Source organism: Triturus cristatus, chromosome 10, assembly GCF_964204655.1.
Source record: "Triturus cristatus chromosome 10, aTriCri1.1, whole genome shotgun sequence".
NCBI classification, from domain to species: domain Eukaryota; kingdom Metazoa; phylum Chordata; class Amphibia; order Caudata; family Salamandridae; genus Triturus; species Triturus cristatus.
This window is the reverse complement of record NC_140593.1, coordinates 804,980,501-804,993,596: the sequence shown is the minus strand read 5'-3', so window position 1 is coordinate 804,993,596 and position 13,096 is coordinate 804,980,501. Positions and strand designations below refer to the sequence as shown.

At 47.6% G+C, this 13,096-nt stretch overlaps 1 protein-coding gene across 1 annotated transcript in view; it reads right to left on the bottom strand.

Annotated features, from left to right (window-relative positions):
- The window catches only part of LOC146790038 (lysosomal dipeptide transporter MFSD1-like), a 103,172-nt gene that overhangs the window by 16,534 nt on the left and 73,542 nt on the right, over positions 1-13,096 (bottom strand). The window contains exons 9-12 of the mRNA XM_085628368.1: positions 11,874-11,985; positions 10,282-10,419; positions 10,011-10,150; positions 9,436-9,547 (exon numbers count right to left, since the gene is read on the bottom strand). Coding sequence (XP_085484494.1) covers positions 9,436-9,547; positions 10,011-10,150; positions 10,282-10,419; positions 11,874-11,985 — 502 coding nt within the window. The remainder of the gene's footprint in view (positions 1-9,435; positions 9,548-10,010; positions 10,151-10,281; positions 10,420-11,873; positions 11,986-13,096) is intronic.

Below are 13,096 nucleotides of genomic sequence, written 5' to 3'. Positions count from 1 at the left end.
CCCAGTCCTTGTTGTCCAGTGGTCTATCCAAGTCTTTTCCCCATTGGTTTCTCAATCAGTCTAGGGGCTGTATAGAGTCCTGCCCTATGGCTCTGTAGAGGCATGCTACAGCTTTTATGGTCTCCCAAGCTAGGCTTATGTATTCACAAGTGGCATGTTGTGGCGGTTCAGTTGTGCCTGTGACCCAGTGTCACCTCATGGGCCCCGTAACTGCCCGGTGGAGTAGGAAGTGCCCTTGCGGGATGTCCCATTCGGTTCTGAATTCCTCAAAGGAAAGTAGCCCCCCGTCCCGGTATAGATCTCCTGCCTTCGTGGCTTCTGCCTGTGACCAGTCATCTATCCCTCTCCATTGTGCCCCGTGTGGAAGGGCCCCCAGTAACATCATTGATAATTCGGGTGAATAGGAGCGTTGTGTCCTAGTCTTCTGCAGGCACCTTCATATCACTCTATGTTCATTGCTGTGGACCTGTTGTGGTTTTGCTGTCCCCACCAGGGTGCGGAACACATTCAGTTTGTCCGGGGTGAAGGTTGGCACACACCCCTATCTGGTGCTATGCTCCCTGCCACCCACTGCGTGAATCTCTCCAGTTGCCCTGCCAGATAGTATGCCTCCATATCTGGCACAGCGAGGCCCCCCTCTGACCGTGGTCTTTTCAGCATGGTAAGGGCCACCCTCCTGCTACCCGTCCCCCATATGACTGCGGATAGGCATGAGTCCAGCTCCCGAAACCAACCCCCGATATCCACACCGGGAGCGTGGTGAAAAAATACACCAGCCTGGGGAGAGCCACCATTTTGATCAGAGAAATACGGCCCATAACCGAAAGGGGCAGCTTTCCCCAGAATGTCATGCTGTCCTTGGGCGAGTGCAACGCCCTCACTATGTTCCCTTCCTTCACATCCTCTATGGTGTGAAAGATTCACACTCCCAGGTATCGGAAACATCGGGGTTCCCATCGCAGATCCCCCGGGTTCTCAGGTAGCAGCATATCTGCCACTAGCGGGAACAGTCTGGACTTCTGCCAAATTACCTGTAGTCCCGACAATGCTCTGAATTCCCCCATCATAGTCTTTGCCCCTGGCAGGTCCCTCCCTGCGATTTTGTTGTAGAAAGAGTAAAAGGTCGTCAACATATAGCGCTATGTGGTGCCCAGCTCGAGTCCCCGGTAAGCCTTCTCAGATCGCGCCACGCCAGCTAGTGGCTCCACAGCTAGTGCGAACAGTAGTGGGGAGAGGGGACACCCTGGCGCGTGCCCCTCTCCACCTGGTACTGCTCCGATATTGTGCGCCCCGTGCAGACCCTCGCCACCGGATCAGCATATCACAGTTGCACCCAGCGCAGGAACCCCTGTCCCAGGCCCATTTTGGATAGGACGGCATACAGAAACCCACATTCAAGGCTTCCTATGTCGATTGCGAACACCGCCCCTTCCCGTTCCTCTGTCGCACCTAACTCGATAACAGGCGGCGTATATTCAAAGTTGTGTTCCTGCGTGGAACGAAGCCCGTCTGATCCTGGTGTATAAGGGAGGTTATATGTGGGAGCAGCCTTGTTGCCAGTAGTTTACTTAAAATTGTTAAATCAAGCTTCAGCATCGACAAGGGTCTATATACTGCACACTCAAGGGGGGACCTGTCGGGCTCCAGCAGTGGAATTACCACCGCCTCTCTAGCGGTGCCTGGTAGGTGGCCCCATCTCCCCTGCCTCCGCATACATCTCTGCTAACCTGGGGGACAGTTCTTCTACATCCACTGCGTAAAATTCCTTAGGGAGCCTGTCTGTGCCCGGGGTTTTCCCTCTCGCCATTTCCTTAATGGCCACCCTGATTTCGCGTTCGGATATTTCCTCCCCTAGCTGGTCTGCGTCCTCCTCTGTGAGGGTATCAAGAGGAAGGGCCGACAAGTACCCCTCTATTTCCCCCTCTCTCCTAGGCCCGGAGCTCCTGTAAAGCTGCTCATAATAACTGCGGAATTGAGTGTTGATGGCATCTTGTCTATATAGTGATTGCCCCTCTGGGTCCGCCAGCTGGATTATTGTGTCCCCCCTGCGGGTGGGGTCAGCAAGCCACGCCAACAATCTACCCGTTCTGTCTTTCTTCCTGCACAGCCACCTCTTCCTTCGCCTCTAGCAACTCCTGGCGGAGTTCGGGGTGGTTTGGGCGTCAGAGTTCAACCTCTCTCAACGCTTGATCTGCCTGTTCCAAATCGGTGAGTAACGTTCACCGTACTCCAATGGACAGTGCCATGCATTGTCCCCTAATTACAGCCTTAAAGGCCTCCCATTCCATCACCCTGGAGTCGGTGGACTGTGCATTTTTGGCAAAATATGCAACAATATGGCCCCTGATCTCGTGCAAAAATACTTGATCCTCCACGGGCTTGAGACGCCATGTGGGAATGGGGTGCTGCTGTGGCCCCCAGTGCAGTCGAGTCAGCAGCGGGTTGTAGTCTGACACAGTTCGAGTGAGGTATTCCGTGCCTTGGAGCCGTGTATGCATGTCTGGTGAACATAAAAAGGTGTCTAGTCGAACATGCAAGTTATGTACATAGGAGAGGTGGGAATATTCCCTGTCTAGTGGGTGCGTGCATCTCCACGTTTCCACCAACCCACAGTGAGATTGCCAGTTTCTAAACTTCCTAGCTGTCTGTCCTGTGGACCGGGGCCTCCCGGAGCGGGTGGTAGGACAGGTCAAGATCCTGGTTCGCAATACAATTAAAATCCCCCCCTATGATGATAAGCCCCATCATGTATGGTGACACAGTCCCAGACAGTTGTTCTAGGAAAGCTCCTTGGTCTGCATTTGGGCCATAAATATTTATCAGCCTTACATCCCGCCCATCCAGTCTCCCTGTGACCACAACGTAGCGGCCCTCTGGATCAACTTGGTGTCCTGAAAGGGGATGCCCGCCATTATCCATACTAGGACCCCCCTGGCAAATGCCGAAAAGGAAGTATAGTATTCCTGACCTCTCCATCTTCGGTGTAATGCCGCCCCCTCAGAAGCTCAGGTGTGAGTTTCCTGCAGCATTGCTATATGGATCCCTCGCCTGTTCAGATGGGAAAAGATTTTGTAGCGCTTGTACACAGAGTGCATCCCCCGGACATTCCAAGAGAGGAGGTTATATACCGTCTGACATGGCATTACAGATTAATCTCTCCCCCTCCGTCTGGCCCCCTGCTCTTGTTTTACTTCTGGCGACATAGTCTGAGTGGAGTGAACCTTCCCGCTGCAGCTCTTGTCCCTGTTTATGTGTAGACAGCAGTGCCCCCAACTTAGAACTATATCACCTCCCCAGGACAAGTGAGGAACGCTCCCCCATCCAAACTGCGCTCTGGTGTAGAAACAAAAAGGTGTCCGAAATTCGGGTGACTAGGCTAATGCTCGCCTGGAGGAAAGCCTTCCCTCCCAGCCCCACGGGCCCCCCCCCCATCCAGTGGTTGGACCTCATAGCGCCCGCCCTGGCCCCTCGCTGGCTCGTAACAACCCCTAATCAGGACGCCTCCCCCCTCCTAACTCAGGTGTCCAGCGTGTACTTGCATGCTATGTGTCCATCAGATCAAGTCGTCCGCCGTTCTGGAAGTCACTTCAGGAAGGGTCTGACTGGCATCCCCCACGGTACTTGAGCTGGTGTCAGAGTCTGAGTCTCTCTGTTCCTCCCCGGATAGTGAGGAGGAGCCCCGTGGTCCCTGAGCGCTCAGGGATGCTATCGCCGCAATCGCACTCTTCCTGTCTCGTCGAGATTTCTCCAGTGTGGGGAGGCATTTGGGTTTCCCCCCTTTTCCAGGGGACCTTTTGGGATCCTTCTCTGGCTGGTCACAGCCTTCATTCCTCCGGTCCCGCGGTCCCTACTCCTTGATCCATTCCCACACTTCTGGGGTGTAGCAAAGAACTTGGTCCCCTCGGCATACGCGATCCGGAGCTTAGCCGGGAACACCATGGGCATGATATCCCCATTTGTCGAAGTTTTCGTTTAGCTGTAACAAAGGGAGCTCTCTGCCTCTGCACCTCCCGGGAGAAGTCTGGGAAGATCCGGACAGTGCTGTTAACGATTTTGAGATGACCTTTGAGTCGCGCTTGGCTCAGCACGTGATCTCTGTCCTTGTAAAAGAGGAGGCACGCCACCACTGGTCTCAGCGGCCTCCCAGGCGGGGGTGCTCTGACAGGAACCCTGTGCACCTGTTCTAGAGCGAAATATGGCGACAGGCCCTCCACTGTCACCTCGGCGCGGTCCAGTTCTCGAGGTAGGCAACCATGTTGTTCCCTTCGACTTTTTCTGGCAGCCCAATGACTCTGATGTTATTGCGCCTTGGCCTATTTTCGGCATCCTCAGCCTGCAGTTCCAACACCTGCACCCTTTTTTCAATGTCCGTGAGTTTGCGGGTAGACGTGGATACTTGAGGTTTCAGGTCTCTGACATCTTCTCCTGACATGACTCGGTCTGCCAGCTTCCTATGATCTGCCCGCAGAAGGCCCAGGTCTTCTTAGAGCGTGTCAATTTTAGATCCGACGGACGTTTTTGACGTTTCGATGGCCTGCAGGATGTCATAAAGCGATAGGTTGTCTAGGGTTGCATTCTTTTCACTAAGAGCCCCTGTGTGTAGCCGCGACTCTCCAGCATCTTCTCCAGCTGGCTACTGCTGCTCTGTGTCTCGTCTTTTGTTGACTCTCCCCATAGTGGTTGCGACCCCCTGGGGAGGGCTTCTGTTCCTCCGATTTCTCCCAGTCAGGGCTTGGCCAGTGGTGGATGCCTCCCCTACGTCGTCTAGTCGGTCTCTGCTGTGACTTAAGTTCTCAATGTATGCCACCTCCTAGTGTCGTCTGTGCTCCTCTAGGCAGTGTGGTCCCGTCTCACCATGTGCACTTGCATCGGTGTCACCGATGTCTCTTTCCGGGACCGCTGCCGTCACCTAGTCGTTGTTGAGGCGCAAGTCTAGCTTGTGGTCCTCAGCGTGCCGCGTCTGGTTTCTCCTCAGCGATATCTCTCCAACTACTGGGATCGACTCTCCAGCACGCCTGGTGTTCCTCCGTGGCCGTCTGTGTTCTCCCTCATTGGAGCAAGTCTATCATGTGCAGTGCTCAGTGCGGGCCCTCCTGTCCCCATGTGAGTTCTCCCAGCCCAGTCTCTCCATGCGCAGGGTGGCCCCAGAAATCTGACTCCTCACTGCCCACCAAGGCACCTATGCCACCTCCAGGCGTTTCCAGGGGTGCCCGTGTCTGCACTCCCTGGTGCGAGCTACTGGTATGTGGTGCCTCATGTAGGTCTGATGGGGCCGCAGAGGCGTGAACCCACTGTCTCAAGGGCTCCCCAACTTCCACAATCCTCTCCTGATCGAGCTCCTCGACGTCCACAATCCTCTAATGATTAGGCCACTGTCGCCACACCTCAAGGCTTCGAGTGTGCGGTAGCAGCAGCAGCCAGGGCCCCTGCCAGTGGTCAAACCCCCACTCACAACAGTGAGAGGCCGGTCCCAGCTCATTCTGCACTCCTGGTACTCCGGGTATTCCAGGGGGTGCCTCCTGAGCATCTCCCGCCACCGCTGGATGTACGCAACTCCTCCTGCGGTGTCCCAGCCTGTGGCCCCCTCCGATCCACCTAGTCACTTCTTGTTTGCCCTGCAGGTATGGGGGCCCAGCTCTCCGTCCTTTCGCGCCTCCGACTAGCTCTACTGCATCTAGCTGGCGGCCTCCTGATGTCCCTCTGGGAACAGTTCTTGGGTCGCGGGTGCCATCTTGGCGGTCCTCGTGGCCCACCCACTATCATCGAGTCTCCGGTGAAAACTTGCCGATCTGCACCTTTGGCCACAGACTTGCAAGGGCCCGGTGCTCCGCCGCCCCGGACCCACAATTAACTCCGCTGCACCCAGCTGGCAGCCTCCGGTCGTCCCTGGGGGAATAGGGCTCAGACCGCGAGCGCCATCTTGGCTGGCCTCGCGGGTCCCTGTCAGGTACGATTTTGCAGCAGAGTCGCGTCCTTCTGCCCCATTTGTCCCTCTCAGTCTGTGCCCCTGCCCTTCAGGGATCAGGGGGCAAGCGATTTGTACTGAGGGCTCCCCTATAGCGGGCAGGATGGGATAATATGGGGGATCACCCGCAGGAGCTCCGGTTCAGGCTCCCTGCTGAAGCGGCATCCAGCCACGCCCCCCAATTTTTCTAAACTGCTTTATGAATAGGTTGACCCTATGGATGCCAGGGATCGCTATGTCTGTATGCAATTACCTGCATCAGTTGCTGAGGAAATAACGTACTACCATCCCCCCTTGACATATGGAGTTAAGTTTATTACTGAGCTTATTCTATGCAAAAAGTTATTTCTAATACTATTATTCGAACCAAGACTTGGTCTTTTCAGAAGTTCCTGTGCTGAAGCACTTGAATAAACAGCTTAATGCTAAAAACACTGAGACAGTGGGACATTTCTTTAGACCCACCATGACACCAGACAAGGCTTATGTGCATAGACATAACCTAACTTGTTTACTAACAGATGTAGAAAAGAAAGTCATAGTTCCAGTAGAAGAATGATGAAGAGACATATTGTCTAAAGCAAACCATTCAAAAGTACCAGAATGAGCAAAGAAGAAAGTGAGAATAGATTAGTGGCAAACTTGACAGCATTAGCTTGAAATTGACAACATAAAAGGAGATTATGCATTTCCATTAGAAAATACTCAACCAATGAATATTTTGTAGGGAATAGTGAATGTGACCATACTTTTGAAGTTTGAGGAAACTTGGGAATTATATTTAGATGGAGAAGATCCTGGTTTCCCTGAAGTCTATTACATTTGTCAGAAAAATGAATTTTATAGGTTACCCAAGAGATGGTATGGAACATGTTACATGGGGATAGTTTTTCCAAAAATGTATCATGTAGGACAAATTGATGATTCGACAAGGGCACAGCATGTGACAACTAAAAGAGGTTCTAGTGCTTTTCAAATTTTAGGAGATATATTTGGTGTTTTGATACCATCTATAGGAGTGAAACTCGGCTCACACAAGATTAGAAAGCTTTCTACTGTAGTTGATAAATTATTTCCTAGTACCGCTGTTGGATTTTTAGTTATAGATACAGAAATGGTTGCCATTAGATCAATGGTTTTGCAAATTCGACTTGCTTTAGATGTCCTTCTCGCAAAACAGGGCGGAGTCTGTCGGATGTTGAAAGCTCCACAATGTTGCTCTTACATTCCAGATGAGAGTAAGGACTTGAAGAAATACATTTGCAACATTTCTGATCTAAAGAAAAATTTGAAAGGGTTGAGAACAACAGGTGCTTAGGAAGCAATAGGAAATGGATTTTTCGCTATAGGTAGATGGTTTGGATGCCTAGGTAGCAGAATAGTTGGAAGCATTCTCAAAGCCTTGGTGATAATTGTTATTGTGGACTATTCCTGATTGTAATCTGTAAGGTATACAAATGCGCACAAGCGAAAAATGGAGTGAAGAGAAAAAGAGCTGATATAGAACTGGAGGATAGAGCGTAAACACTATGATAACATGACATTTCTGGAGATTCCAGAAGGAAGGTGATTAAAACAACCAGATTGTGATTTGTCCATCTGATAAGACATTCATATGATGGGTTCATTCACCATCAGAGGGGGGATTGGTGCAGTGCAAAAGTTGCCCACCCTTTACACGACAAGATATGTCCCCGACATTTAAGAGATACACAGTATGAAAGTGCACTTACCACATGCATCATGTATGGTTTAACAAACTTACGTAAGTTTTGCACTTGACACTATCAGGGAGTGCCTTTACTGTAGGATTAGAGACTTTACTCACATTAATGTGTTTTACCATATGGAGGGTGATAATAAAACTGCCCCGATTTAGTAGAAAATGTACTCACCATAGAGATTAAACGTTATTTCCTTAATGTGCGGGCTATATCACATGAATAACATTTATTGATTTAAAAGCCAAATAGCAGCCATCCTTACCTACGTAGAATGTGATTTTAGGGGAAAGGATATAAAGTTTATGTAACATGTGCATTAATATTCCATACATTGGATTTAAATGTAGTTGTTAGTCATATTTACAGCTGATTATTTTAAGGACCTAATGAATATTACATGTAATATGAAACCTAATGCATTAGAAAGGTATATTTATTTGAGTGTAAATTTGCACATGCATGTTAAATATGCACCATTGAAGTTAACGTTTACGTTTTCATATGTAGGCCTGCATTTCACTATGCTGCATAAAAGACGATATCATTTTTCTGCTAACTCGACATTTCTTGCAGGTATTCAAATGCAGTGTTAGTAATATAATAGATACACTACTGTACTAGAAATAGAGACAAGAGCCTGAGAAGAAGACCTTGAAGAAGGAACATAGGGAACAAGAGCATCAACTGTAAGACCTATTGAGTAAATTTTACCAAGTGATTTGTACGTGAGAAACTGATGTCATTCCCATGTCTAGTAGGGGAGGTTTTCCCAATGTATCCATCTGCTACCTGAGAACAGGACTGAAACAATGGACCCCTGATGATGCGTGCAAAGTGGGTGCTACCCAGTGGACTTTGTGTTATAAAATAGTGTTCACCTCGTCAGACTGCAGCAGAACCCTTTTTCCAGAGATGCTGTAGGTCTCTTTCGAACCTTCTCAGCCCTTTAGAGGTTTAGACCTCATTGGCTAGCTGAACCCTTCCTAAGTGAGGCTTAGGCTAACACTTTTCTCTTGACCCATAGAAGACTCTTGACCGAGCTTCTGAATTGCGGACACCTTCTAAACCTAGTTTCCTTTGCTCGATTCTGATTTCCTCTAAGAAAAGTCCCTGATTTTTTAGACTCTTTAGAGAATTTAGAACTATTTTCTTTGTCTGGACCTTAATTGCTCTGACTCTTAATGTACCTATGCATTGCCAACAAAATTTGAGGCTTTTCTCTGAGCATCAATAGCTTTTATTATTATTTTGTATCGCAGTGCCAAAGTTTCTTGTATGTCTAATTCTGGTACGCCTAAACGTCTTTAAGAGGTTGGGTTTCCCAGCTGTTTTGCTATATCTTTAAAGCATGGTACTGCAAGTAGAGTATTTGAACTTAATACTGAATTTGTCATAAACCTTCTTAAACCAAGCTAATGATTCCTGCTTCTCATTGTGTAGCCAAATGGGTTGCACTGTTAATTGAATTGTTTATTGATGTTAATGCTAACTCGCATCACCTCTCAGTTGGAGACAAAGGTTCGTTGGAGGACCAAACGGGAAGCAAGAGGGCCAAGAAAACGCTCCATCAAGAGGTAAATGAGGGCCATGGGACTTGGATGCTACAGCAGGATTTAAGTATTAACTATTTTGTTCTGATTTTTATTGACTGGGCTGTTGAGCATGGGTTCATTTGACCAAAATTGCATTTCTGCTAATGGTGATGGAAAGCCCTGTGCATCACTTCCCACAAAAGCAGCTACTTACCTGTCGCTTATCAAACACATTAAGCGCAACTGAGGTACAGATACAGCCAATGGTGTTTGCAAGCAAGAAGATCATCATCTGTTGCCAGCGCCAGAGAGGGATCTTTGCTTCACTGTTGGAAAAGGAGGAAAAGAGATATTACCAATAAAAAGTCAATTCTTAAATGAACATGTGCTATTGTTCACAAACCATCTCTCAAAGACATTACAGGGTATAACGTGGGGTTGATGACATACACAGAGTGTGTTTCCTGCACTTGACAAGCCTAGTGTCACTTATTTTACTAGTGCACTCACTGTTGAGGTAGCTTCCAGTCCCCAGGCACAGATCTGATCACTGACCGATGTGAGACATTTTCCTTCAATTGATTACTTAGTGGAGTCTGCCTTTCCTACCTCATACAGTGTTGCCTACAGACGTTAGTCGTTGTTACTACACTTCTTACCACACGGTCTCATGAGTGGAGTCCAGTATTGCTACTTTGTACTAGTTGAGCAAATTTTTCCTCCCCAACTGCCAGTCCTTTCTCCTAAGTAGTTTAACGTAAAATCATGCCATCAGATCACATTTCTCACCTGGATTTGGTTCCCAGTATTTGACCAACAATCAGGTTTGAGATTCCAATCCCAATCATCTGCACTGACGTTGCAAGTCCCATCGCTGTTCCCAGAGTTGCTTGCGGCACCACCAGAGGCATTGACGGCCACATACTAGCCTGTAATAAAACAAAAGAACAAATGAGCTGTGTTCAGCAGTGGGATAGGCCATAATTAGTTCAAACATTATCCACTTCAAGCAAAAGTAAACTAAAATGAATTGAAGCACTATCCTGTCTTTGACACTTACTGCAGCAAAAGAGTAAGTAATCCCGAGCCAGATGGTGGAGACCAGGGGAGGGACGAAGGTGAATGCCAGGAGTGCAAATACTGGCAGCGTCATTACAGCACAGAAGACGGCAAAAATACCACGCAGACCCACATAGTCCTACAGAGGAGGAAGCAGGATATGTTAGAACACACAAGCCTAGCTTTCTTCAAGGAAAACAGTATATGGAATAAGAATAGAGAAAGTGCAGAAAGGATCATTGCAACAACTCAAACATTTCAAAGCAAGAACAATGTAAGTAAATTAGCATGTAGGGTGATAGTGAAATAAGTACTTTTAAAAGCTTTGAAAACCCTCAGTCTACCTTCTTACACAAGTTACCCAACAGGATCTAACTAGCAGGTCTGCCCTCTAGTCTGAGAAAGCTTTTACAAAGGGATCTTCATACATGGGTTAATTACTTAGGAAGCAGATGATATTAGTGTTCAAACACAGGCAGTGTCTAGGTTCTCCATGCAAGGTACCAATTTATGGGAGAGGGCAGTCTGTCCCAGGGCAAACACCACGGTTGAGGCAGAATCTGATGAGATGTGACAAAAACCGGCAACTTGCAGACTGGCAGATAATACGATCCTTGGGCTCGTGGGAACTCCTGTTAGCTAATTATGCCCCGTTTGCTGGGTGGATGTAGTGACAGAAATCATCCCATTGCAGAAAATTGCCCTCATAACTTGCCATTCCATTTGACAGGCAAAGAGCTGTATCATGGGGCTTGTGGGCAGTTCTGATAATTCTAGGTTGGAAGAAAGATTTGCGGACCTGGATGGGCTGTTGGGACTACGTCAGGTGGCTATGGTTTGGAAGTCTTCAAACCCACCTTGTTTAATAGAGGGGTTGGCACAACAGCTAAGATGGGCAACCGAGGAGGATGACTGTCTGATATCCATGTAGCATCAGTCCAGGCAATATCCAGATGTGAAGGTGTAGGATGTAATGTTATTTGCTTTGCAAAATAGAAATTACGTTCTGCCACGTAGGTAAATGTTTAAGCTATTTAATCCATGCTGCTTGACCATCTTGTTCTTATGAACTATGTTAGTGTGTGCTGGGGCATCCTCGAGTATGGGATGTGATGTGATTGGGGTCTTAAGCCAGGCTTGCTCAATGCTGGGTGCAAATTGGAGTGGTTTCGATAGACAACCTCAAGCATCACATGTTGTAATTTTGCTTTCTGCCATGGGGACAATGTGGGCAGTGGGGGGGGGACACATCTGGACTGGAGGATCTTATTTGTTAACGGATGTTCTGCTGTATGCTTAATGCTGTTGAGGTGGAAGGGATAATATGACATACTGTATGTAGGTAAATGTAAACACGTGATTAAAGATTTTTTTTTTTAACTTGCCATACCACTCGGGCACCTCACTGATACTGCTTATATTCACTTTTATGCCACAGCTCAGCTGAACGTTAGTGGCATTGAACTTATTTTGTCTGGGCTGCAGTCTGATTAACAGGTGGTGGGCATATCTACTAAGTGCAAATATTTGTCACTGCACCCAATCATCAAAAACCATCCCTGCCCCTACCTGTGTGCACCATTTTATACTCACAATTAATATTCCCACAGCTGCAGAAAGGACTAAGGAGCTGTCATACACTGCGCCGGCAATATATGCAGCTTCCCGCTGGCTGTACCCTGTGTACTTATCTTGGATAAACTTGCTGTGAAAAACAAAGAGGTGTTAGAAGTCAAGTATCGCACATTTTTTTATCTCGCTCGTAAATGTGTCTGGGCTGGTACATGACCTTCCTAGAAACAAGGATGGATTCATGAGACGATTCATGGTTTTATGATTTGACAATGAACAGTAAATATTTTGCTCTGGGAAAGGATTTGAAATATCTGAGGCATAGGCTGAAACATGAAGGTGCAAGCTTTGCTACACTGCTTTAAGAGTGTGCCCCCTCAATGTTTGGAGGAATCACCTTGTACAAGTATGGAGAAAGAAATGTAATATCCATTTCCATTCACTAGTTGTTTCTATTGGAGGCAGGCGGAGTGGGGGAGGGGTCTATGGACATTTCCTTCAACTGGTACTTCTCAATCTGCAAGGCTATTCAAAAGGAGCAAGGAGAGAACAAATGGAGTGACTATGCATGCCAGGTGGTTGATCGTTTCCTGATATCTTTCTAAGAATCTTTGCAAATGTGGGACTGTGTCCATGTGCAGGCACGCAGGTCCAGACTTTGCTTTACACTCATAGTGGACCACCTTCACTGTCTTTGCTGGGGGTCTCTACTTGTAATACTTGTGTTTCTTATGATCTGTATTCATACATTGGAAGAGCTATACATTTACATTCTTTCAAATGAGTCCGGGGTGATTATACTCAAGCATGTAGATGCTATACAAAGCACTGTACATAATAAATAAAATAAACTGTAGCCATGATAACTCCAAAGAATATGGAAAAGGAGGTTCTTCCATACAAGTAAATTCTCAACGCTCCACGAATCATGCCGACTTTCACCCCAACATGATCTATTCTTTGGAAATAGCATCATTTTGCAGTTCTGTTTTTTTGATGCCCACGGCTTTTAAGCATCTCACAATTTTGCACTGCAGCATTCTGTTTTTTAAACTTCAGCACTTTGTCAAAGATGGCCCAAATTTAAGCAGAATGAAGCATCTGCACCCTACTAAAACTTCTTGAACAGCCAAATGTTGAGCATCACTCCTGTGAAATCCCGCCCAGCTTGATGCTTAACACTACCACTGGAACTCAGTTTTAGAGCTCTTATTTGGAAAACGTCTTCAAATGGACATACTGAA